The 25288-nt window shown below is 38.9% G+C and overlaps 1 protein-coding gene across 2 annotated transcripts in view; it reads right to left on the bottom strand.

The window, feature by feature from the left end:
* Positions 1-25288, bottom strand: part of GLS (glutaminase) — a 67630-nt gene that overhangs the window by 4694 nt on the left and 37648 nt on the right. Inside the window, exons 13-15 of one of the 2 annotated variants that reach the window (XM_030488354.1) lie at positions 24235-24366; positions 22536-22628; positions 16-77 (exon numbers count right to left, since the gene is read on the bottom strand). In XM_030488354.1, the coding sequence (XP_030344214.1) occupies positions 16-77; positions 22536-22628; positions 24235-24366 (287 nt within the window). Of the gene's footprint in view, positions 1-15; positions 78-18433; positions 21703-22535; positions 22629-24234; positions 24367-25288 lie in introns of those variants that run through there. The other variant, XM_030488356.1, reaches the window with a different exon arrangement.

Below are 25288 nucleotides of genomic sequence, written 5' to 3'. Positions count from 1 at the left end.
CACACTGATTTTTACCTCCGGAGTGCAGACACATCGCCTGTGTAGGCAGCAAACAGCAGATTTATCACAGACTTCACCTACAAAGAGAGATGAGATCCTGTTTATTCAGCTTCTTTCCTCAAAAAGAGAACGAATAGAAAACTAAGAAAACCCCAGCATGGCTAGCTGCTCCAGCACTTATGAACTTCTTAATTTCATCCCTTTCCCTGGCCACATTTTGCAGTATAGTATAAAACACCAGAAGAATTCATTTCAGCTTGCTTTGCTACCAGTGCTTTCAGGTCTGTCTTTCCAAGGTTGAAGTAATAAGGACAGTAAAAGAACCATAAAACATGCATTTCTACCCTGCTGTGGTAAAAAGTATGAGCCTTGCTGTATGAACAAACCAGCTTTCTCTCTGATTACCCAATGATACTGAATATTGAATTACAAAGACAGCATCACTTTGCATAATTCAAAAAAGCATAAATAACTCATAAGACAAAATGAGTTCATTCCAGAAAAATAAGTTGGGTTTGGGCTTTTTGGAGGTTTTTTTGTTTGGTTTGGTTTTTGGTTTTGTGTGTGTGGTTTTTTTCCGCAAAGAAGACTCCTAATGCTAGAAGAAATCTACGTTAGCAGAAGAGAAGAAACGGTAGTGGGCTTGCTGTATATTACAGATTTTCTTTACATACATTTAACATAAAGGCTTTCTTCAAATTAACAATTTAAAGCAATTCTATCACATAAGGAGCTGCTGCAAGAACATCAAGGTTTCAAGGCAGACAAAAGTAGGATCTTTTCAGATCAAGCAAACACAGGTAAAGTCTCAGGCAAGTAGTGTTTTTCTCAGATGTATTAATTACTCTAATAAGAAATGCCACTGTTAGGCTACACCAACCTTGTCCCATGCACATTTTTAACATGTCCTGGCTGTAACAACTCCACAAGTTTTAAGAGCCCAAACCAACAAGAGAGATGGTTTTAAGCATTCCACATTAGCATCTTCCATAAACTGATACAGCCACTTCTGGGCACCATTTCGCAGTAATTTCCAGTAAATACTCTGCTGCTTTTTGAGTCTGCAAAGTTCTGTTGCTGGTACCAGCCAAGTAACAGATAAAGGAGAAAACTGATGCTGTGACCTTCTACAACAAGGAGGAGAAACAAACCATGAAGAACCACGACCCATAAACAAGCCTCCCACAGATTTCTGCAGAAACACTGGCATATTTTCGCAGGGCCACAGATGAGCCAACATCTGCGCCTCTTCTAAACCCAAGCAGAGGAATTGCTTGTTCTTTACACCTCAAATATGCACTGATGCAAAGAGGGACTGAAGCAAAAGGAGATGGAGGCACAAAGGCCTGGATGGATACACAGGGGTGAAATGGAGCCACTCTCCTTACTCCAGTAAGGAAGCACTCCTGCAGCTCCTTTCCAGTTTGCACTCTGAGGCTCATCAGGTTTACCAGCCTTACACGGCAAGTGTGAGACCTGCTGGGCAAGATCTGCAGGTCTCCCATCCATCCTCAGGAAGCTCAGTATCCCCTAGGATGCTCCTGAACCTGAATGGCTCCAAAGGCTGTGCCCTGGGCTCTATCTCAGCACTGACCCAAAAGCACCTGGGTCACCTTTAACTGCAGCAAACCTGATATGTCCCAGACCCCCCCCTCTGCAGAGACAGGCCTGGAGCAATTCTGCTCCTCCCATGAAGATGTTTTTAGTTTAAAGCTTCTGAAACAGACAAACCCAAACCCAGTGACAACACTACAGCACATCAGCATGGGCTTTGCTCTGGATGCAGAGCCAACCATCCCGCCTGAGCTCACCCACCCGTATGGCCTTTTTTCTCCCCCCGACACAGGCAGCTCCTCCTCAGGCTGCCCTGCCTTCTCCCAACCCCTTGCTCAGCACAGAAGTTACAGGAACAAGCCATTAAAGCACCCTTCAGGGCTGCTGTGTCTCATCCTTTCTGTGGCAAACTTGCTGCTGCCAGGGATGCGGAGACTTCCATCACCAAGGCCAGCTAAGGGCAGCAAACACCCATCAGCACTCTCATTAGACCTTCAGTAGAAAACATCACACAACAAAATATCAAAGCCTCCTAAAAAAGTGTACATCTTTTACAGATACCGGGCTGCAGACTGTATTTAAAGACAGGCATGAAAGGGGAATTTAGTTTGATCATCTCTAGATTTCATCAGTATGATTGAGGAGTTTTCCTTGCTGGGAGAGAAGTTGAGCATTGCTCTACTGCTGGTGCCACGCAGGCAGGCCAAGGCTGGTTGCACTCAGGTTCTGCAGGTGCTGAATACTCTCCCTTTTCAGGGTCTAGGATGAGCAAAGGACATTCTGTCTTTAATAAAAAACCATTTCAGAGGTAACTGATAATTTTGGCTGGGCATCCTTATGTTTCTGGGAAATGCAAATGTGTATTAAAATAACAACATAAAAATAACACACATTCCTTCCTCACAAAAAATAACTTTCCAAGTGCAGCTGGGGCCAAGAATCCCTCTGGATTCAGCTGAGCATTTTGCTAACAAGACATTTTCATTTTCTAGAATGATGTGACAAAGTGTAATTTGGAGATTCCTGAGGCTTTCTAACACAATAACCTTGGGCCAGATCTTTCAGCAATCTGGGAAACATTAAAGCATAAATGTAAAATCCAAGGTCACGTTATGATAAAACTGAATTTCTTGACAGATCAAAAGGAAATGCCAGTCCAGACAAAAAGAAAATAAATAAATCTCTGCTTCTTTAGTTCACAAGAAGAAAATTGGAGAGGAAATATGACTGCTCTCTGTAGAACAGTGAAGGTAAATGGGATACAAAAGGCAGGAGACAAACACATTTAGGAGGAAAATTATTACAGTAATCATCCAAAACTGGTCAGGAATAAACCCAAGCTGGGGAGAAAAAAAAAAAAAAAGGCAGATTTCAATGATTTTATGGGAGACTTAGGTTCGATTTGCCAGCAACAAAATACACCCCGACTCTGCAACTGCACTCTGCCCTACCAGCAGCATAGTTATTTTTTGGCCTGGACAGATTTTATAAGGAATGAAATGAAATTGCTCAAAAAGCAGCATAAACAGCAAAGATGGATGTAAAAAGTGAGTTCAAGAATAAAATATCGAAACTTGCAAACACAAAATACATTCTGAATTCAAAGTAAGAATATAGTTTCCATTAACTGCCTCTAGAATATCTCTTATTTTTCAAGAGACTATTAATCTAAGTAGCAGACGTATTAAACCATCATGTAACAGCTTATTTACATTGAGAAAAAAGTTGTTATTTGAAAACAACTTGCTGCCAGAAGCTTCGTATCTGCAGCACGTCTCACCTGGGCTGCCATGAAGTCATGCACAATTAAGGCTTCAAAAATGCAAGTAAAAGTTCTCTACCCCCAAACTCACAGCCTACCAGCCTGAAATAACAGGCCCATTGCGAAAATCAGGAGCCAAAGAAACTCAGAGTGGGAGCAGCAAACATATGACTGTGTTTTGGGTTTTTCTACTGTAGGGGAGGAAAAACCAACAAGATTGAAGACAACAGATGAGCTGTATCCATTCAAACTAAGTAGGGCACAAGGCAACTAATTTAAGTGTTTAGAGACTGTCAAGGAGTTTCTCACCAAGTGGTTCATTATCTTCTATACGCCACATTCAGTACTGGTGTTTCTGTTGACTGTACTGATGAGCACAGGTTTTCCCTCATCTTCAGAAACAGGAACAGAAAATTTACCTTCAACCTGACAGCCATAAAATACAGTTTTCTACCACGCTGAATTCCTTAACTATGAAAATTTAATAACAGGAGAAGGGATGTGGTCCCTTTGCTACATATGAGTTGGATCAAACACTACCAAACAGCTACACAGCAGTATCAAACCCAGAGCAAAAACTGTTCCATCTTTTGTCAAATGGGAAATAAAACCTGCATGCACCATACCAGAAGAACTTAACAGCTCTCTTGTCGTCATGCCAAAAATGCAGAGCACTACTCACTTAACTATGATGAAACCCTCTGTACAACACTCTTTCCCAAGTGCTGGACATAGCCCTTGTTATCCAGGTGGTGAAACCAGCCAAGAAAGTTTCCTCAGGGATATTTGTGTTACTCAACATCAAAATCAGAAGTCCCAGACCACACACCTTGTACTTTCACCTTCAGGTTAGGTGTTAGAGGCCTCAGACTCCGCTGGGTGAAGCTATGATGGACTCAACCTAATGCTGGCAACAATCCTGCTTCCCACTGGAGGTGGCCAAATGGCCATGACCTCCAGAGGTCCTTTCCAACAAACAGCTCTGTGTGTTCGTGGGCAAGAACGTGAGGAGCACAAGAAAGGAAAATCAAGACTGTTGTTGCTAAAGAACCGAGGTCAAGTTAAAGGAAGGAAACACTCGGAGTTCAGAGCGTCAGGAAGTCACAGCGCTGCGGCAAACAGTTCAGATAAGCACAGGCAAGGTAAAAGGAAAAAAAGTAAAACACTCAACCCAAACCAAGTGAGATACAACATTGAAAGTTACAAAGAAAAACTCAGTGACTCCTAGTCCAAAGCTTTCATACTGCAATTATTTTAAGTATCTCCTGAGCCTGACTGTACTAAACTTTCAAAGAAGTCTCCTTCAAGCAGCAGGATTCAGATGTGAAGCCAACTGCACAGGAGCGGAAGAGCAGCAAAACACATGGCCGCCTCAGCATTTCAGGGAGCCCAACAAGTGCACTGCTGTCCCCCATTTCCCTGTGAACACATTGTCGAAGTACTTTGGTAAGACACGATAGCTTTTGTTTTTCAATTCTCAGGGTACCAACCTGAAAATCCTAGCGAAAAAATAAGTTTAACTTCAGTATTAATATGCTGAGGTTCCTTATTGCAAGTGAAATTTCAATATATTAATTGATCTGAAAAGCTTGACTGGTATGTGGGAACAGCCTTGGTGGCATACTTGTAACAAATTAGTCTTTCCTAGCTGAGCTGCACACCCAAATCCAGCACATGCAAGAATACTTATTTAAATAGTCTTAGTCTCATGATGGCTACTAGCAAATCACCATACAAGGCTGAGATGAGACTCACTTCTCTCAACACTGACTGGTTTAGAGGTCTTTTATTTCAAATGCACAAGAACAGCACGTGTATCACTGCCTGCTCTAATGCTATCAACACAAGATCTCTCTGAACACTTCACAAGAGAATAAGCTGCTATTGTTATTAGCACTAAGATGGGAAACCACGGCCCAGAGATAGAATTGAACTGCTAGGGTCTAGTCACGAACAAAGAGCAACCTGGCAGCTTCTGCTCACTGGCTCAAACACTTCAGCATTGCTATAGAACAACCAAACCTCAAGCAGGAACCAAACCCAAGAAGCTGACCCTGCCAGCTCATGCTCTGTACCTGCCTGTGTGTCCCTGCTACTACAGGGCCATCTGTTGTCCTGCACAGCTATCACTGCTACTGCTGCACCATAAGCTACTTGGGGCAGGAGAGGGAAAATCCAGGCAGCTGTGCATGCAAAAGACACAAATCCTTCAGAAAAATTATTTTAGCTTAGAGCGGGACTAATTCCATGAGAAGCTCTTAGCTAAAAAGGTCACGGAATCTGGATTTTAATTTCCTACCCTGTCCTGCTTCCTGAGAGCACTCACACACACACACACACACACACACACACACACACACACACACAATTCCTTTGAAAACATCACAGGATTTACACTCTAAAAAACTATTAAATCCAACTTTTCAGTTTCTCCAGGTGGCTAATGAATACAGTTGAGCCCAATAGTTTAAAAGGAGTGCTGCTAAAGGCAATATAAACAAGGAGAAACAAACAACTCTCCCTAATCTTTTCAGTGCACTTTCCATAATGTTTAGGGACAATGCCACAGGTTAGCCTTCAAAAAAGATGTCAAAATACTGAGGAAAAAAAAGTGTTGTTTGAATGCATATTGTTTCTCAAGAACTTTGCCATATCGGAACTTTACTATGCACCAGACCCAGCGTGCTGACAGGAGACTTTCAAATACAACAAGGTGGGGTAAAAAAGAGATAGCAGAGCTAGTTAAGATAAAACGCCACCACTCTCAACCACTCTCATATCTTTTTTGGTGCTTAAATTGGGATGCAGTGTTCCCTTTTGAGAACCTTGTCCTCGTGGCCAAACGGCTTGAAGAGCAGTTTTAAATGTTCCCCTGCAGAGCACAGAGGTGTGGAGATAAATCAGGATATAAACTTCAGCTCTTGCAGCTCAGGACTTCCCTAATGACAAGCAACTGTCATACTGACCCCAGGTCCTGATGCCCTGAGATCTCAGAGCAAGTCCCAGACAAAAAGCAGGAGTCTTGGTGCACAACACCCCACCACCCAGACCCTGAAAACTGCTCCCAGCTGTAGGAAAGCTGGAATTCCCACTGAAATGGGAATGAAGTTCTGCAGCTTTTCATCAGTGCACAATGCACCAGAGAAACCAGACTGACCTGTCTGGATGTCTCTGAGGCACAGTCCTCCGCACTGCTAAACACTACAAACACTGCAGCACACAGAGTCTGCATTTACAATACCGTAGCTATCTTCCTTTGGCACCTGCACCGACAACCAAGGATGATACAGCACAATTTGCCTATTTATATGAGAAGCCTGTCAAAAACACCTCTTCCCTGGGAGGGTGATGGAGGTGCCGGCACAGGGTGCCCAGAGAAGCTGTGGCTGCCCCATCCCTGGCAGTGTTCAAGGCCAGGTTGGACAGGGCTTGGAGTAACCTGCTCTAGCAGAAGGTGTCCCTGCCTGTGGCAGGGGGTTGGAACTGGATGAGCTTTAAAGGTCCTGTCCAACCCAAACCATTCTATCGTTCTATAATGATTCTACGATCCTGGCAGCACACTGTGACAATGATGAGAAAGACGAGAGCACCAAGTCATCAGTAACTTCTCTTCTCCTCTCCCCACCGAAGGCCACCCCATTTGGCAGCTGGGTCACACTGACATAGTGGACATATGAGCGAAGGCCCTGCTTGCCAAGAGACCGCGACGTGCCCCTCTACCCCACACCAAAAGGGCTGCCACGGCCGCAGCTATGCGTGCTGAGCTCTAGCACCCATTGTTACCAGCACACGTTATCACTAATCCAGCTCAGCGCCGGATTAATGCTGAAAGGCAGAAAATAGATTTTTAAGCTGTCCAAAGTGCGTGTTTGTCCAGTGAACAAGGATTAACGTTTCATACTGGGAATAGACCGACTACCATAAACTGTTCCTGGTCTCCTGACCTGTGCAAATGACCAAGTACCAACAATTAAGGCAGGAGCAAAGAGTTTGCATGAGCCAAGAGGGTTTGCACAAAGTAATAAAAGCTCCAGAATCAATAGAAATTCAACTTCACAGTCACTGCTCTGCTACTTTTCCTAAAGACGATCCCCTGATGAGGGAGGGTCATCTGAATACGTTGCAAAAAGCAATCACATTCCTCCTGCTCTCCAGAAAAACTGCAGCTTTTCAGAAGTTAATCAAAAGAAAAAAATTCCTGAAATCTAAGATGTCAACATGAATTCTGAAACAGCAGTGGTGACCTATAAAGACCCAGAAAAAGTAAAACTAGAGCACAAATTAAACAAACTCAGTCACCCAGTTTTTCACACTGAACTTATAATTCAGCAACATTGAAGCATGGCCTATAGATAACTTTCTCCCTGCATGTAAGGTTTCCAAATAAAATTGGAAAAACAAAACCAAAAAAACACAGCCAAACCTGCCCAAAATGAATTTTGAAGCTTCAACTTCGAAATTAAACCTAGAATACAAGTAATCCCTGAAAGGACAAAAATAAACCAGGGATGAATCTCAGTGTCTATACATTCAGACACTAGACAGGACCACTTATTTTAAAGTAATTGACCATTTTTGTATTTACAATTAATCCGCAATAAACTGGCATCTGCTCTCCAGGATCTGCTAGCAAGGAAGATCCATTTCTTCTGCAGGACTTTCTCCCCCCGCCTCTTCAGCCTATTTTCCACACTACTGATCCTTGTTTCCCCATGCAATTTGAGGAAAGTGCAAAAATAACTCTAGAATCTGCAAATATTTACTCTTCTGTGTTGGGGAAAAAATAAATCACCATTCAAGTCCAAAAGAGACAGCCACAGTTTTCCTTTAAAACACTATTCCTCAATATGAAGGTAAGCTGTATTTTGCGGGGAAAGAAAACTTGACTGTAAATCAGCATCTTTGCAACTGAGCTTCTGCTTTGTTTCCCATGAAATAAAGTGAAAGTTACTACCTAAGGGCAAAACATTTACTTTTAAAAGTAAAAGCTATGGCTGAACTCTAAACAAATATCTAACCGAAACAATATGGGTTTGTCAAAAGCACTTAAGTATTACTCTGTCCGCCCACTGACATCTCTTAGAGCTTTTATAACTGCCAGTTTTGAGTCTGGCACAAACAGATCGTGAACATCCAGCGTATTTGAAGGACTGAAACCGGTATTTAGATGTCCATCGTGCCAGGACTAGAGAAGTGGAGGTGTAACAGCTCTCAGCAGAGGTCTCCCAGCACAGCTAAGCATTGCCTCCACTCCACATGCGAGATGCAAACACCATACTTACCGCATGCCCTGCTCCAGTGCCAGCATCCTGCCAGGATACAACACCCAAACCTACGTGCTGTGCTTTATTCACCCAATCCCAGACTAGTTTAGGTGACACCCAGGTGAGGGCCAGCTCTGAAGCATCCTGAAAGCTCACCTGGGGAGGTTCTGCCCCCGAGTATTTCTAAGGATGTGCAGTCCATGAAGGCACTCTCAGTAGCCCCAACATTAAGCCACAACACAACCTGATTCTACAGAAACCTAACAGCTAGGTAAGGTAATTTCTCTAACTTTCTGAAGCATGCAAAAATAAGTCTTTCAGCTTGAATAGCAGTGATCAATAGACCTCACCTACCTCTACAGCAACCTAACGCCAACTGCCTCTAACACAGCCTCTTGCTCCAACTTTAAAGCAACACAAGCATCATAATAAGTTTATAAAGCTGGAATTCCTTGGGAAAGTCTTTGTTCCCATTATACTATAAGTAATTAGAGGATATGTGAATAAATTAATGCACACACTTACACACATTAATGACATACAGAAGTACTTGAAAATACAAACAAGGCTAGCTGTTCCACAAAACTTCCATTTCATCTTCAGGACTTTCTTCCCCCGCCTCTTCAGCCTATTTTCTGCACTACTCATCCTTGTTTCCTCATGCAATTTGAGGAAAGTGCAAAAATAACTCTAGAATCTGCAAATATTTACTCTTCTGTGCTTTGAAACTAACTCAGAAACAAGATTCTGTCTTTTTTTTTTTTATTCCAGTCCATTTTGTAATGCCTCAACTATCTTCTCTTTTCCTCTAGATGGTGCAAGCTCCTTCTCACAGCTCCAGACAGAAGATAATGATGATACCCAGCTCCTTTAGTTTTACAAGCTGTGGGTGCTGCATTTATTTTTGGAGCCAAAGCTGCAACAGTGACTTTCAAAGCTGCTACCATGGAGTTTATTTTTGGAGTCTCTCTGGTGGAATTAACTGGAAATGCCACTTGCACAGCAATTACCCACATAGCTTGTGCTGCTGGTAGAAAACTAAGACTCATAAAACATTTACTCCTCTGTATCTGCCTTAGTTCTCAGCAGCCATGTTCAAACACCATTCGTGTGTACATGAAAGCTGCTTGTCCCGTGAGTTATGTCTAGACTGCAGCCACACAAGAGGCTGTGTTTTCACATGTATGTACCCAAAGTAGCTTTAAGCCAAGTGCATTGCAATAACTGCAAAAACCTCAGGCAAGCCAGGTATTTATCCCCCTGGGTTCATAGAAGAGCTTCCCTGTCTCCCTGTAGCCATATCAGACGGCAGTACAGCACTAACAGCTTCCAGTCTGGCATCACTTAGATGCATCAATTACATTTATGACTGCAAGACCTGTTCCGGTGCTCTGTAACCTACATACAGACCTTTACTGCATCTGCATAGTTGAGCTGATCAAACAGAAACACAAGGAACACATTATTTTAGGTAATATTCCTGCGTTTTCGTGTATTTATACTTTATTAAAAAAGATACAAATGTACTGGATCATTTTATAAGTTGAAAGGGTTTCTGACCTTTAAAGTACTGATCTAATGACAGATCAGGACGGCAGCAGGCAGCAGCTGCTAAAAGCAGCTAAGCAGGTTATGGGAAATGAACTGCTGCCCAATTAGCAGGCAGCAAGTAAGGGCATGAGAGAGAACTTCCAAAGAAGAGAAGTTCAAGGGAAGGCACCAAAGGGCTACCACCTCTGCACTCAGCATCAGAGTGCACTTCAAACAGAGGTGGGAAAAGTTATGAGACAGGTACATTTGCTAACAAACAGATCAATTCAGCAGAAAAATTACGTATCATGAGATTTTTTTTTTTAATATATAAATTGTGTATAAAGCTAGAAAAAAAAATCCCAGTAGGATTTTAAATGTCTTATTGCAATTCAGCTTTTAAAATTGTTTCAAATCCAAATTCAATCTTTCAGAATGAAGTTGGTCATTTTCTTCTTCTGACTTCCTACATTTCTGAATTGGCTGGTACATACTGACAAAAAAGTTTTCTATAATCCTAAAAGTGTCTCTTTAAAAATCTGAAAACAGTGTAAGGAGTACTGACTAAGTTCAATCCAGACACAGGAAAACTAACATACAAACAAGCTTGTACCAGTAGCTCAATCTTAGTACTTGTCGCAGAAGCTGTGTACGTAGCTGAATGCAAGAAACATTAAATCATATATATATATTGGTTTTGAATGGATTTCTACCATTCATATTTCCTTCAGATTCAACTGTTTTAGAGATAGGTCAAAAAGCCTAGAGTATTAGGTTATGCCACCCAAAATCGCAAACCAATAGCACATTTTGGTCTTTAAGGTCCCTTCCAACCCTAACCATTCTATGATTCTAGGATTTTAAAGTAAACAGCGTTTCTTCTCTGCCTGAAGTCCTTTTTTATCAGAATACTTTAAATTACTCTAGCTATTTAAAAGCATCTAAAAATGATACTTGCTACAAACTAGCACAATACCCTGTTTGTCCATCTTTCCTGGTCTGTTACTGTACTATTTTGCACAAAATGTTAGAAGCCTAACAAGTTCAGAGGACGCAGTAATTGGGAGCAAAATGTACTTTTTCTTATGATCACATCTGGAGCCACGAAAGACAGACTAAACCTCTTACAATACCAGCCTCTTGCTCATAAGTGGCCATTTCTGGGAAGTCTGTCTCATCTGTATTCCTCAAAACGACATCTCTCTACCTGTGAAAAAGCTGATTGATTTTAAATACTAACAGGCAGGAGATGCAAGCTCTTCAAGGAGTCAAAAAAATACCCTTTAACTCAGATGGAAAAAAGCAAGAATCATAGGTAGGATTGAGCTCAGTTCTACAACTAATTCAGCCACTGCATACTCAGAGATTATACATTTAATTCTTGTAATTTTTAAGTGATAAAGGAGATGTAGTATCTTGCAAATGAAATATAAAACACTAAACATTTCCAATATAGTTTTTAAATCCATAAATAATAGTCTACTTTATAACATGTTTGGTTTAGCTCAATTGCCTGAAAGACAGTAACAACAGCACTGATTGAACTGTCCTTGAAGATGTCAAGCTACGGAAGTGGAGACCTAATTTCATCACAACAAACACTGCAAATTTGCAATGACTTACTATTTATAGTTATGGCTATTGATTAATTCTAAAGTCCTGCAAACTGATTGTTTAAATTACAGATAAGACTAATTAAAATGAATTAGAGTTAAATGATTAAACAAAATGTTTACTAGATTAAGTGAAACATCTACTTACCTTCACTAACAGATTCTTTCAGAAAGGCCATGCCCATCTATTCCACTCCTGAGATGTGTAAACCCTATGGGGGTGAGCCAAGCCTATTTTGGCCAGCCACGTTTCTCAGCTCCCACACTCCCACCCCTGCCTCCTCCACTGGAGGCAGAAGAATCAATCCTTCACCAATACTAACTCCAGAGGTGGAGAGTGGGTCACACAAACCAAAGTTTAATTGAATCCCTGCATACAAGCCTCTCCCACAAGAATGAAAAAAACCTAATATTTACTACAAAACACTGTATAATATCATAAGAACATCTAAGGTGCAAGGATGAGGCAATTTATCCTGTCCTGTACAGGGGCAGGGGGAACTCAGCATGGCAGCAGGAAATGTTGTGGGAAGACCAGTGCATGACTGGTTTTGTCTTTCCCCTTTCTAGCAGATAAAACCACTGTTAAGGATGAACTGCTTCAAGAGGTACACAGAAAACCCACACAAGCTAGAGCTTAAGATTCAGAGCCACTGACTCCATCAGTATTAGATCACAAGATCCCAGGAACAGAAGTTTTTCTAGTTGGAAGACAATTCCTGCAAAAAGGCCTCAAGGTTCCTTTATACCCAAGTATGGTACAGAATATTAAGAACAGGTACTAGGATGGACAAGGCAAATACCACTCAGCCACAGATATCCCTGAAAAACTGACAGATGGTCCTAAACTTTTCAACACAGGAGGTCTTTAGTAATGATGAAGCTTCACCAGAGCTTAGATGATGATATATTGACTAGAGAGCTTCCTTCCTCATGCACATGTGTGCTTGGACAAATAGACAAGTCTGGTAGAAGAGTAGCTAATCCCAAGTGCTACTCACTGACAGTTACTTTCAGATGTGTTATCCTTTGTTTTATACCCATGACCTTTGCTTTAGGGATGATTATGTTGATTTCAAAAGGTTTGAATACTGGGAAGAGACAAACTTGAGTATCAAAACTGCCCTGACTAGATTACAATTAGCATGGTCATGCTCAGTTCCGCCTGCTGCTTCTGTTTTCTTCTGGTGAATAAATGAATTAACATACTTTTTCCTCTTGGAGACAACAGAATTAAGTATACTACTGACAAAACTCCTAAAATATGAAGTAAAAATGTAATGATCTTTCACTAAGCTGAAGACCTAAAGGTGGCTGATTCTGCTTAAAAAAAAAAGCCAAAAAACCACCAAATCAAAATTTCATGAACATTAATAAACTCGTAAGTCGTGCCAGCAAGCAAAATAAGACCTAATAAGGAAAAGCAAGTTAGAATAACTGCAGTCAATCAGGCAGTTCCAGAGATCCATGACTTAACAAGAGGAAGTAACAGAAAAATCCAACCTGTCTCCTCTCCTGAGGATGCTACTGCTGTGGTGTTTGCCATGAATGGCATGTCAAAGGAATAGTAGGTAGACAAATTATTTCAACAAAAAACTTCACTAGATCAAGTGAAACATTTAAGGCATAAAGAGGCATAAAGACCCTTCAAGTCAGAAGATGAAGAGCAGGCAAATTTTCAGTTTTAGGTGGTCTGCATTTGCCATCAGTAGCTTGGATGGAAGTATATGAATCTTGCTGCCATGTCTAAAGCATCAAAGTTATGTGGAAGAAAATGAACGATCCTCTCAAAGGCTTTAACTTTCTCTGCTGTCAAACTTTTTCAGCATTTCTTATCACAATGAAATTATGTTTTGTCAGTAAATTATGATGACTGGAAGTTCCAAAATGGTAAAATAATAATGCTTGCAATAAACTATAACAGGAATCTTAGGGTCATTGTTATCTCCTGTTACAGACTTTGGTAGTTCCTGTTCAATACTTTTTCATGGGCTAACCCCTGCAAACAATTCTGCAACAAAAAGCATACAGAATATATACAGAAACCTTACAAGGGAAACGAGGACTGACCAGTTCACCCTGGATGTAGGAAAAAAAAAAAACCCAAGAGCCTTTGAAGTAGTGGATACAGACATTACTTACACTGCAAGATCTGGAAGATTTGGAACCAAAGGACTGGGATCAACAATAATCACATGAATAAAGCAGAACAGTGATGGGTGCTTTAGTGACACTAGCTGTATTAAGCTGATAGGACAAAAGAATGTCTGCCTTTCCAAGGCCCTATTGACTACAACTGATATACACAACCCACTAGAGCAATGCTTCCGCTTCCCAGGCTATAGGTACTTTGCAATTTATGGACAACAGTTTACTCCTAACTGCAGGACCTGGAGCTCGAATTATTCCCAAAATAAAGGACGATACTCTCAAAAGATACTGTAACTGTACTAGCAAGAGACTGATTACACTCTACAGGCTGACAGCAGATTAGGGGAAATCTTAACAGAAATTTGCACCCTATTCTTCTTGGGAGTGTTCTTTCTAAATTATTAGGAACAAGTTTCTAGAAACCTTCTAATTTTTAGACTATTTATTCAGTATCTACTTCTGTTGCATCAGAAATATTCATTAGCTTAAACAGATGTTCCGCCTCCATGGTTTTATCTCCAGATCGTATTACTCCCCATCAGCCTTTGGTATATGGGCAAAATGACTCAGCTATTTTAGCCTACTTCTCCATGTCCTCAATCGTAACTCTTAATTCTTTTTACAACGGCATAGGTAGGGTTATTTTGAACATGTTTGATCGGAACAGTTTATTCTCAGACAGAGATGACATTTTAATTAGTTGTCTTGCAACAATGAGACATTGGAGAAGTTTAATAGTCCTTTAAAAGTGTGAAATGCGCTTCCCGCACAGAAAGTCTAAGCTACGCATAAAACCAAAACCACGTCTATCAGGCCAAAAGACTGATATTGAATGAATTCCTGAACAAACAATAAAGTTGCCTGCCTCAAGGAAAAAGCTGGACTAGTGAATGACATCAACAGGAAGCAAGCAACATTATCTCTTCCTATCACTCGTGTTCTCAGTTCATTGTTTTGATAAGCGCCCTGATCACAAGGGGTCCTAATAGTAACATGCTGTCCCTCAGCAAATAACATACTTCCACATTTGCACTTAGCCTGTTACGTTTTAGTAGAAAAACAAAAAGGAAAGCTGGCCTTTTCAAATCCTTAAATCACTCTATTTTCAGTGATATAATGAGAAGAAAAAAAAAAAATAGGAACCAGTACAAAAATACAGCAGGAGGTGAAAATGTTAGTTATTACTGACCAAAAGCCATATTTAGCTATGCCACTTCTAGGACTCCCTAAAGGCCATCAGATTTCCACATGATGGTAAGCTCATCATGCACACGAAGGGAAAATTTCAACTGGAAGTTAGGAAAAAAAATTCTTTGATGGAAGTGGTAAAGCACTGGACAGGTTAGCCAGTGAGATTACAGAAACCCCTTTGCTCCCTAAGCAAAAAGATCTAACTGACTGATGTTAGATCCTACTTTATGCAGGAGGTTGGACTAGATGATTTCCAGAGATCCTTTCCAAGCTCTATAACCTTATGGTTTCATTCTTAGGTTGATGATAGTCACTAGAATCTCCCGCACTGGGTCGTGATGATTGCACCAAGTAAAGTAAAACTTAAGTTTACTGAGTTTAAGTTAAGACAGAGTATGAAGATAAAACCCCAATTTACAATGTACACAAGAATCTTGTAATAACACCTGAATACTTCAAATTCTGCATACTAGCTCTTTGGCAACCAAAGTAAAAAGCCTAATTAACAATAGCACTTTGCTATTGAAGAACATTCCAAAGAAAACAACAGATATTTGTTGACTGTATTAGCAAAACAATTAGTTCAAATTTCCAGAATATTCAACAATGTAAAAATAAGAATCAAGTTCAAACAATTTCACTGAAAAATCATGCCAGATTAATAGAAGTGCAAATATGGGGTGGGGTGAGAGGGTATGTCAGACTTCATTCCAAGTCTGACCAAATAACAATGAAATGAATGTACACTGATCTCTAAGGGGAGAAGCACTACCTGCTGCCCAAAATTTACAAAATAATAGTGCTACTTAACGGAAGAACATCCGCTGTAATTGATCAGATAAAGAGGTCAAAGGAAATCTGGAAGGAAGATATGCAGAAGACGGCTTTTGCCTTCTGCAAGCATAACTGGTATCAGGAAAGCATGCGGATGACAGCACAGAAAACACCAGCTACGTGCCAGCTAGGTCAAAACCAGAGCAGAGCAGCAGCTACCACAGGAAGCATTACTTTACAACAGATATGCTCCCTCACATGCCCGCTGCATAAATGAAATACATGAAAGTACGGCTGGCTGGAACATTTTTGACGCTAGAAAAGCATTTAGAATTATTTCCCTTTCCACTTGTCCTTCCTCCAATCCTGTTTGCATCATCAGCCTTAGTGCCGAAGTGTCAAAATGCCTGTTATTCTCCCAACATGTAAACACGCCTGTCTCTTCCTTTTTGAAAATCTGCATGGTCCAGTTAACTAACAGCCTTACTCTAGCTCTAGATCCTGCATTCATGTCAGCTTCATTACCCAAATAAGTTCTGTTTAAACTTGTTCAACTGGTGAGGGAAAACAAACAAAGCAAACAAAACCACTACACACAAAAAAAAACCCCCTCCCAAAACCCCACAAAAACACAACAACAAACTTACCACCACCACACTTCTGCCATCCTAAACTCTATTGTAGGGCTTTATCTAGTTAAACTGCAGCTTCAGATGTAACCATTACACTTCTGCTATGCGCAAAAGAAATGCATGTGAATTCTCAGAATTAACTGAACTGTAGGTCTTGAAAAAAAAACCACAACCGACTTCCAGATGCTAAGTGTTCAAGTGATAACATCTGCATAAAGCAGTATTAGATACCAATAATAAAGTAACTTCTACTTGCATGAAAATCAAAATGAAACAGGGCATTTCTATTTTGCACGTAATATTCTCTAAAATAAGCAAATGGTAAATTGAAAAGCGCACTTGATTCGAAGCAGGTATTTTAGCAATTTAGATTGCAACCAACTATTCAACACACCAGCACAAATTACTGAAAGAAAATGAGGTTGCTCGTGACCCACCCTTTAAAAGCACGTCATTATACATACTACTTAGTCATGCTTTTTCTAGACTGGACAAGACGTGTGGAACAGACAAGATACTAGCATGATAAAAAAAAACCCTAAGCTTTAGATTATTTTTCTACCTGATTAAAAGCTTCTTGCCATCCCTGCAATTACTATAGACATTTGTGACATTCAAATTCCTCAAGAGACTCTGCACTGAAGATAAATCATTAGCTGTATTCAGTCAACCCAGTAAGAACTCTGCTGGAAAAACACCTATTCTTCTTTCACTGGAATAACTGCTTCCGAACTCCTGCCAGAAAACTTAAATACTTAAAGAAAATAAATACTTAAAGAAAAATAAAAAAATAAAATACTAAAAGCCTACAAACAATGTTTTGGATACTAAAACATTATGTATAAATTATATCAATTATAATAGATTATGAAGCTCATGATTAACTATTTTGCTCACAGCTAACTACTGTGCATCAATGACATGTATGTATCAAGACCGAGAAAAATAAGAACGAATGGAAAACCAACATTCTCTAGCCCCCTCCCGCCCACCCCCTTCTGACTCCATTGCCTTTTATTCATCTACCCACCCCACTACTCTTTTGACACAAATGCACAATGAAAACCAGTAAAAGCCAAAATAATTCTACAGTAAATCACCCGTGGTTCTTTGTACTTACTACTCTTCTACTTTTCCTTGTCTTTATGACTTTCAGAGAATAATCTCTTCTGATATGTGATATTTTATGTACAATAAAACATACAGCTAACTTTAAAAACGTCATACAAGTAACTGCAGTTTATAAACCAACCTACGGAAAAGCTAAATTAATAGTTACAGCCATTCTCAGTATAGGCATGTTTCTAGTGCAAAATCTTGCCTTGGAACCATCCCATTATAAATATGTCTACTATTTAGTATCTCAAATAAATTTTCATGGAAAAAAAAGTAAACCTGTGACAAAGGGCAAGTGCTTTTCCAGGAACCCAGATTCAACTAGCTGTTGTTCAGACCCCACTGTTGTAACTACAAGGATGTGTTTTTGGACCACCAACCTTGCTATGCATGACTTATTACAAGCTATATTTTTCAAGTCATGATGCTCAGGATCAACAGTTACTACCATGCCATTGGTACCATTAACCATGTATTTTCCAAGTGACTGCATTAGTATCTTCAAAACCACACAAATAATATCCTGCTAGTGACATTAATACCCTACTGCACCATGACACTTATATCAGAAAAGTCACGGTGAGAAAGTTCTGCTACTTTGATTTTTGCTTTCAACTTTCTAAGATAATAGTTCAAAGAGAAAAATAACTAGATTATTGTACAAGGTGTTTAAGAAATCTTAGGAAGGTTTTTAATGGCTGGTTTAACCAAATCTGCTTATTGCACCTACTTCTCCAGTACTTTATCTTTTTTAGAACAGAGCGCTCACTATCTCACCACCTTCAGTCTCAAAAATGTGTTTGAGCAAATCTGTTCTCCATTGAGAGAAAAAAAGTACAATAAAAATCAGCTTAAAATAAATTTATTAAACAATACAAAAATAAGCATGCTGGAAATTGAGATACATAAATAACATACAATGCAAATGAAAAATGGAAAACGAGACAGGTAACTTAACAACTGAGCCAAAAGGTACAACACAAATGCTAAAGTAAAATTTTAAAAAGCATTTACATTTCTAATGAAATGTTAATGATGCTGACAAAGAAAAACAAACAAACAGCTAAAATGCTTGAATATCAAGAATTGCTATTACTGTAGCACAGGTGAACACTAAAACCGTTGCAGACTTCAAACATTCAATGACTAGCCTCTATCACCGCGTTCTTTCAGACCCGCTCACCAAACACAACGTAGACATGGGTAAGTCATCATGGCAGGCCTAACCATGGTCCCCACTGCCTGCGTACCCTGCCACCAGTACAAGCCATCTGCAGGCATGGCAGGCCAGAACAAGAAACTGAGAGTGGGCAAGTTACACAATAAGGAACCTTCTCCTGATCCCTCCTGGCTAGAGGCTGGCTTAAATTCTGAGACAGGCTTCAAAAGCATGTATTACAGAACTGTAATATATATATACACACACATCTATCTCTAAAGATTGTGTAAGCTGTACCCTAAATATTCTTATTATGCATATTAAAGATCTAGTAGTTCCCTTAATTTTAGATCTCCCATGCAGGACTTGCTTCTACCACAAGTTTTGTATATAACTGATAAGCATAAATAAGGTAAAGATTTTTAAGTTGAAGATGGAAAATTATTCCATCTGGGTTTCAACCAGATTTTTAGAATTAGCTTCAAATAGTACTAAAAATCAGAAAATGTTCTGTGTAGAATTAGACCAAGCAAGTCCTGCATCAGACATTTTCCTTTTTTAATTGCATCAGTAATTTAACCAGCAACATGTCATCACTGTAAATACTTTCTAGTAGCAGCAGATACCTTATTTTCCCTCTTGCAATTGAGGATATTTCAGGTAAAGACATGTTGTTTTGCAGGATCTGTATACTTGTTTTGTCTCTGTAACTACTAGCTTTCTGTAAAATCTTCAAACAGGTGAGACATTTTTATAATTCAAGACTCGGCCTCTACTTTAGTTTATTTTCAAGATAAGCACTGACAAACCTGACCTTATCATCAGTGATAAGGTTATAAAACAGCTATTACTCAGCAATTTATTACTGACAATATTACCAACATCTGCACTGCAGATTTACCTCTTCATCCCAGTAAGACTTCAAATTCACTGAAAATTGATATTCTGTATTGTTTTGCTTAAACATTTTAATCCTAGGCTTCAAAGACAGGAAGCCCATCCTTTTGTAATACACTAGTAGGTGAAGACTATTCAGGGCTTAGTCAGAGCTTATTTCAAATGTTTATGCAACACTAACAATACCTAAACAGAGCAATTAAGAACAGTTCGCTTTCTCAGAGAACATCAGCTTTGCTTTATGCATCTTCCTGAACTAATAAACATTCAGATGGGTCAAAAAAGGGGCAGAAAAAAACCTAACTCTCCCCTTATGCAAAACTCCTATATGAATGCACTCTGGAGTTTTAGATAAACTAAAAAGAGCGAGGGGCAGGGAGAGCTGGGGGGATGTGTTACTAAGGAATTATCTGTCTTTGTCTTTAAAAATCCTCAACAAATACCATTTATCATTACTTGGATGAGTTTTCTGCAGCTGTATAAGCCAGGACTCTGAGGGTGGTGTCTATCAAGTTATCTACAAACTTATAAAGAGGAAAGCTTTACAGAGAATAACTTTCTATGACTTTTAGCATCATTACGAATCTAATAGCTACAAGTGTCAAGAATTTAGCAAGTCTACGCCCTCTGTCCAGCATTGCCTATTGAGCCTATTTGAAGCTTACATACACCATGTCAAGCTATACCCTACTCAAGAGACTCAAAATGATTATCAAGTGCAGATGAACAGATGCGTTGCCTGTAGGAGAATGGAAGTCCTGTTTCTTAGCAAGCTGACAGAGGTGCAAACTCACTAACACTTTAAAAAGTAGCAATTAATGATAACTTTTAAAAAATTTGCTCATGTGATAACTTTTAAAAATATTGCTCTCATTTTATATATGAACATGCACACACATAAGCAGTTGAGAAATAAGTTAATTGTAAACAATTTTAATAGTATCTACCTATCTGCTTTACTCTGAATATACTTCCTGTTCACTACTCAGTTGCTGCTCTAAACCCAAGATTGCTGACATTCCTCTCTAGGGTGGAGCACAGCATTATTAGTCAGGCAGACTTCTGAGTCATAGCTACCAGCTGGCAGCACAAGCAGCTAGCAAGACACTCAAAATAGTTTGGTCAGAAATCTTTCTGCTGCATTAGTCAACTTGCAAACAAGGCAGGGTTGGTTTTTTTTTTTCCCCTTTTCCCAGTCCTCCCCAGCCATTTTTGTTCTTTTTATTTAGATTTTACCATTAACAATTATTAAAGGTTTGATTAAAAAAAAAAAAAAAACCCGAAACAAACCTCAAGATGTTATCTTCACTAGCATGGCCTATCCAAAGGATCCATTTCTGATTATAACAATTTGAAAGCTCAAATTAAGAAAAAAAGATGGTAATATCATGACTCAGAACCTATCTCCGCTTAATATACAATTATTTAGAGATCCACGAACTTGCTGTATGTTGCTGACACTATTTTACTTCATATTTTAATTCAAGTTCTTCTCTCTTTACATGCTGACCCCGATCAGAGGACACATCACAAGTTCTTGCTTATCCCTTCAAGTTAATTTACTTACAATTCTCAGTATAAACAAAAATAAACAGATATACACAGAAGTGGTATATCTTCGAAAACATTCAGATTTTCCTTTTTTATTTTCTTTTTTTCTTCCCTTTTTTTTTTTTAAGCAAATGTGTTTTACGTAACTACAACAGTCAGTTAACAGCTTTGGGTTTTGTTGTTTGTATGTGCTTCCCCCCACGCTTGAGCTTTGACAGTCTTTTTGGTTTAGCATACAGAATTTACACAAAATGGATATATAAACGAAACACCAGGCAAACAATATTCAAATCAAAGTTAAATCTAGAGATGCTTGAGGGTTTTTAAAATGAAGATTTGAGTGAAACTAGAACCCATTCGTTTAGTTTTGCTCTCCCCGACCTTCCATTCTATACACTACGGTTCTGGAGATGTCCTCGTTTGATTCAGGTGACACTTTTTTCCATACTGTTTCTTTTAAAGCAAGTTCTTGCTGGAGATTCTCATAGTCCATTGGTCCAAAGGAATGCTAGTTGTTCAAGCAACATACGTTATTTATTAGTGTATTTGAAGGAAAAAAAATCCATACTTGCAGTCAATGCTAACAGACTCAAGTTTTTCACCTCTTCACATAAAACTCTTTTCTCTTTTCCAGTTATAAAAAACTCAAACTCCAAATTGGGTATTTTTTAGATGTACACATGCAAATAGAAGCCCTTTAAAAATCATTCTACTATATCTTCTCCCATTGAAATCTTCATGCCTTAGTTAAAACATTAATGGTAATAAAAGCAGAGCTTTTCCTTATCTCAAGCACCCTCACACTTTCATCGTTTGTACTGTAGATAGAGTGGATTCAGTTCATTCCCAGAGATTGCTTATACCACTTCCTTAGAAACAGGCACTTATCTACAGCACTGTAACACCTGAACTCACTGCCTGTGCAACTCTCAGCAAGTCATGTGGTCTCAGAGGTATCACTGCAAAAAAATGCTGAACACACATCTCATGCATTGCAGCACAGCACAGAAAGGCTAAGCCCACCAGCTGGTCAAATCTTTATTAAAGGCAACCAGTACAGTAAGACTCTGCAACTTTTATCCGATACCACATACTTAGTCTAGCAAGGGAGATGAACTGCATGAAATGGAGTTACAAATCTAGTATGAAATTCCACTATACAAAACCCTGTGATAGTGTGGTCCACACAGGTAAGTGTCCACTAATAATGTAAACTAGGTAGGTTATCTGAAAGCTTTGATGCAATACATGTCATTGAGCAGTTCTGCATTTAGAGAAGAACTTTCCATATTTCTTCTAATGCCTACAAGCAGTGCTCACTAAACACACATATTAACTTACCCGCTGATCACCACCTTCTCTGCGAGGATCAAGCTTTTTTGCAAAGTGTCTCAAGTTATCGTAGTTATGGAAATTGCACAAAGAAACCAGATCCTGCAAATATTTGAAGAACATGTATTATTATTTGCATAAGACAGTCAAATGCATTTTAAGATTATAATACTACTACCACTTATGCTTTACATCATAACCTAGTAACTTAAACCAGTAACGAGAAGCTTATTCAATCAGTCAATACCAATGTCTGTAAGGCCCTTGAATGTAATACAATTATATGATTAAGTTCTAACAAAACCATTAAACTCATTTTTAAAGAAGTACCAAGCAAGTAGCAATTTGCAGAATACTCGTTTTAATATATTTCTACTTCAGCTGTATCAAATATTTCAGGAACAGGAAGAATAGTCTGGGCTAGTCTCGTACATAAAACTTTAATCAAAAGGATGAAACAAGAAAATGTGTGACATAATGGACTTTAATTCAGTCCGAATTACTACATGAAACATTATAATTACAGGACTTTGCCATGCTGTTGTATTTTTAAATGTGAATGTTATATTCATGTTACTTGTATGCCATGATCATCAGTTTTTAGGTCTCATTTTAACACAAAATAAATGTAGTAAGTCCTTTGCCTACCTATTGTTCTAGGATCTTAAATTATATTTTATATTAAATTTTATATTAAATCAATCAAGACTGTTTCATATAAACCTTTAAAATATTTAAACTAGAATTAGTGACTTCTTAGTATTCTTAATTGACAGCCGTACAGTTAGATAAACAGAAGTATTAACAGTTAACTGCTGCTTATCCACATAAACTGCACCCTTCCAGAGCCTAGTTTGAACATTAGCAATCATCTTACGTTTCCTATGGGGCTCTAAATAGCCTACTATTCTCTTTTTGAGATTTTTTTCCCCAGTTTATAATTACTTAATTGGTAATACAAGGTAATTTTAGGTGAGAAAATGAAAAAGACAATTTTTACATTCTCCTCTCCCACAAAACATCTTATTCATCATTACAAAACAGTTGACAAAAATCTTTCCTGCAGCTAATGCTGCTATAAACAGACCATCCACAGCCCGTTCCAAAGCAAGAGATGAAGCTAGGAACAGCTTGTCCAACAGGGTCTGATCTATGAAGACATGCTTTATGTCAGATTATTTATAAAAATCACTGGAACATACACCAGAATGCAGTATTTCATTAGAATCTTTTCCTTTTATTGTAATAAGAGTTGCATTTCCAATGTTTTGAAAAAGTGTTTACTTTATGACTGGAGACGAACGTAAGTCTGTAAATAGAGGTCTACAGCTTCTCGTGCAGTATACACAAGAAAGACCAGCTCTTTCACTACTTCATGCAGTGTTCCTTTTCAAAGCTTTTCCACAATAAGGTTCTCCAATGCTTCTGGTATCATATTTTCTTACTGCTCACTGAATTAAAGCATTATTTATCACTAAAATGAAAAAGCCTCTTCTTGGGCTTTCAGCATTGGATCAGATGAAACTGGCTATGCATGGAAGAGTAACAAATTAGCATTTAATTCACTCAGACCTCAGCTTTACTAACTGAAGCTCGGTAAGCACCAGCTGCAAAGAGGGAAAAAAAACCAAACCACCACCACACAAAACACCACCACACACCCCCTCCACACACACCCCCAAAAAGCACTAAAAGCAACGCAGCTTACATGACAAAAGTGAATTCCTTTAACACTGTTGCCCATCTTGTCTAGAGGAGGTGACCAGCACATCAAGCCCATGACATTAGGAACAACCAGAAGAATTCCACCAGCAACTCCAGATTTTGCAGGAAGACCAACCTATAGAATAATTAGAGAATTTCTGTCCTCTGCAAACATTCTTCACTATTGTAACCCGATGTATTAGCATTTTACTGATGATTATTATGCAGCATTTATAAAATGTAGATCTGGAAAGCACTTCAAGCTAAGAAAGCATTATTACTTACCTCTTTTTAGATAGACAATAACCTGAAGCACAGTTTGTGACAATCCAAAGTACGTGATCATAAAAGTTATTTGCTCTCAGTAACATAGCCAGTCAGTAATACAGTGAAAAAGAGAATTAAAATCTCCTATAAAAAAGCAATTATGACTAAGCAGTAGCACACAAGTATATCTGTCATGAACAGTTTGCAGCAAGGTAATAGCACAAAGCTATACACATAAAAAAATCTTGACTGGAAAAGGTAAAAAACAAAACCTCAAGAAAACAGAAGGGTCTGTCCAGGAAATCATACAATAACCTACTTATTTATAATCTGGATAAAGGTATTGCTTTTCCAAATAGGAATTAACATGTCACATATCCTCCTAGCTCCGTAAACAGTAACTTCTAGGCCACAAAAAGCATCATAATCATGTTCATGTGTATGCAATAAGGAAAAATAAAAATGCTCAAAATAAAATGCTGAAAACAAATAAGGTGCATTATATTTTGAAATACTTACATGTAAGAAACATACCGCTGGAAAATATGATGGTACATCCGCTGTGTATAACAGCCACTTTTACAACACATGAGGAAAATTCACGAGCCCAAGTTAGCAAAGAAAAAGCAACTGTCTGCAAAGGCTTTCTGCTATTCTTTACTCCATATAGCAGGATTTCTTCACTTAGGCTGTTTCCAATTACTTCTGCATCATGAGCTTTCTCTCAGGAACAGCCTTGCTTAAGGGACAGTACTTACGTTTTAATATGAAAAGCATTTCCAAATGTGAAG

Source organism: Strigops habroptila, chromosome 5 (genome assembly GCF_004027225.2).
Source record: "Strigops habroptila isolate Jane chromosome 5, bStrHab1.2.pri, whole genome shotgun sequence".
NCBI classification, from domain to species: domain Eukaryota; kingdom Metazoa; phylum Chordata; class Aves; order Psittaciformes; family Psittacidae; genus Strigops; species Strigops habroptila.
The sequence above is the reverse complement of the archived record's forward strand: the minus strand, read 5'-3'. Positions and strand labels throughout refer to the sequence as shown.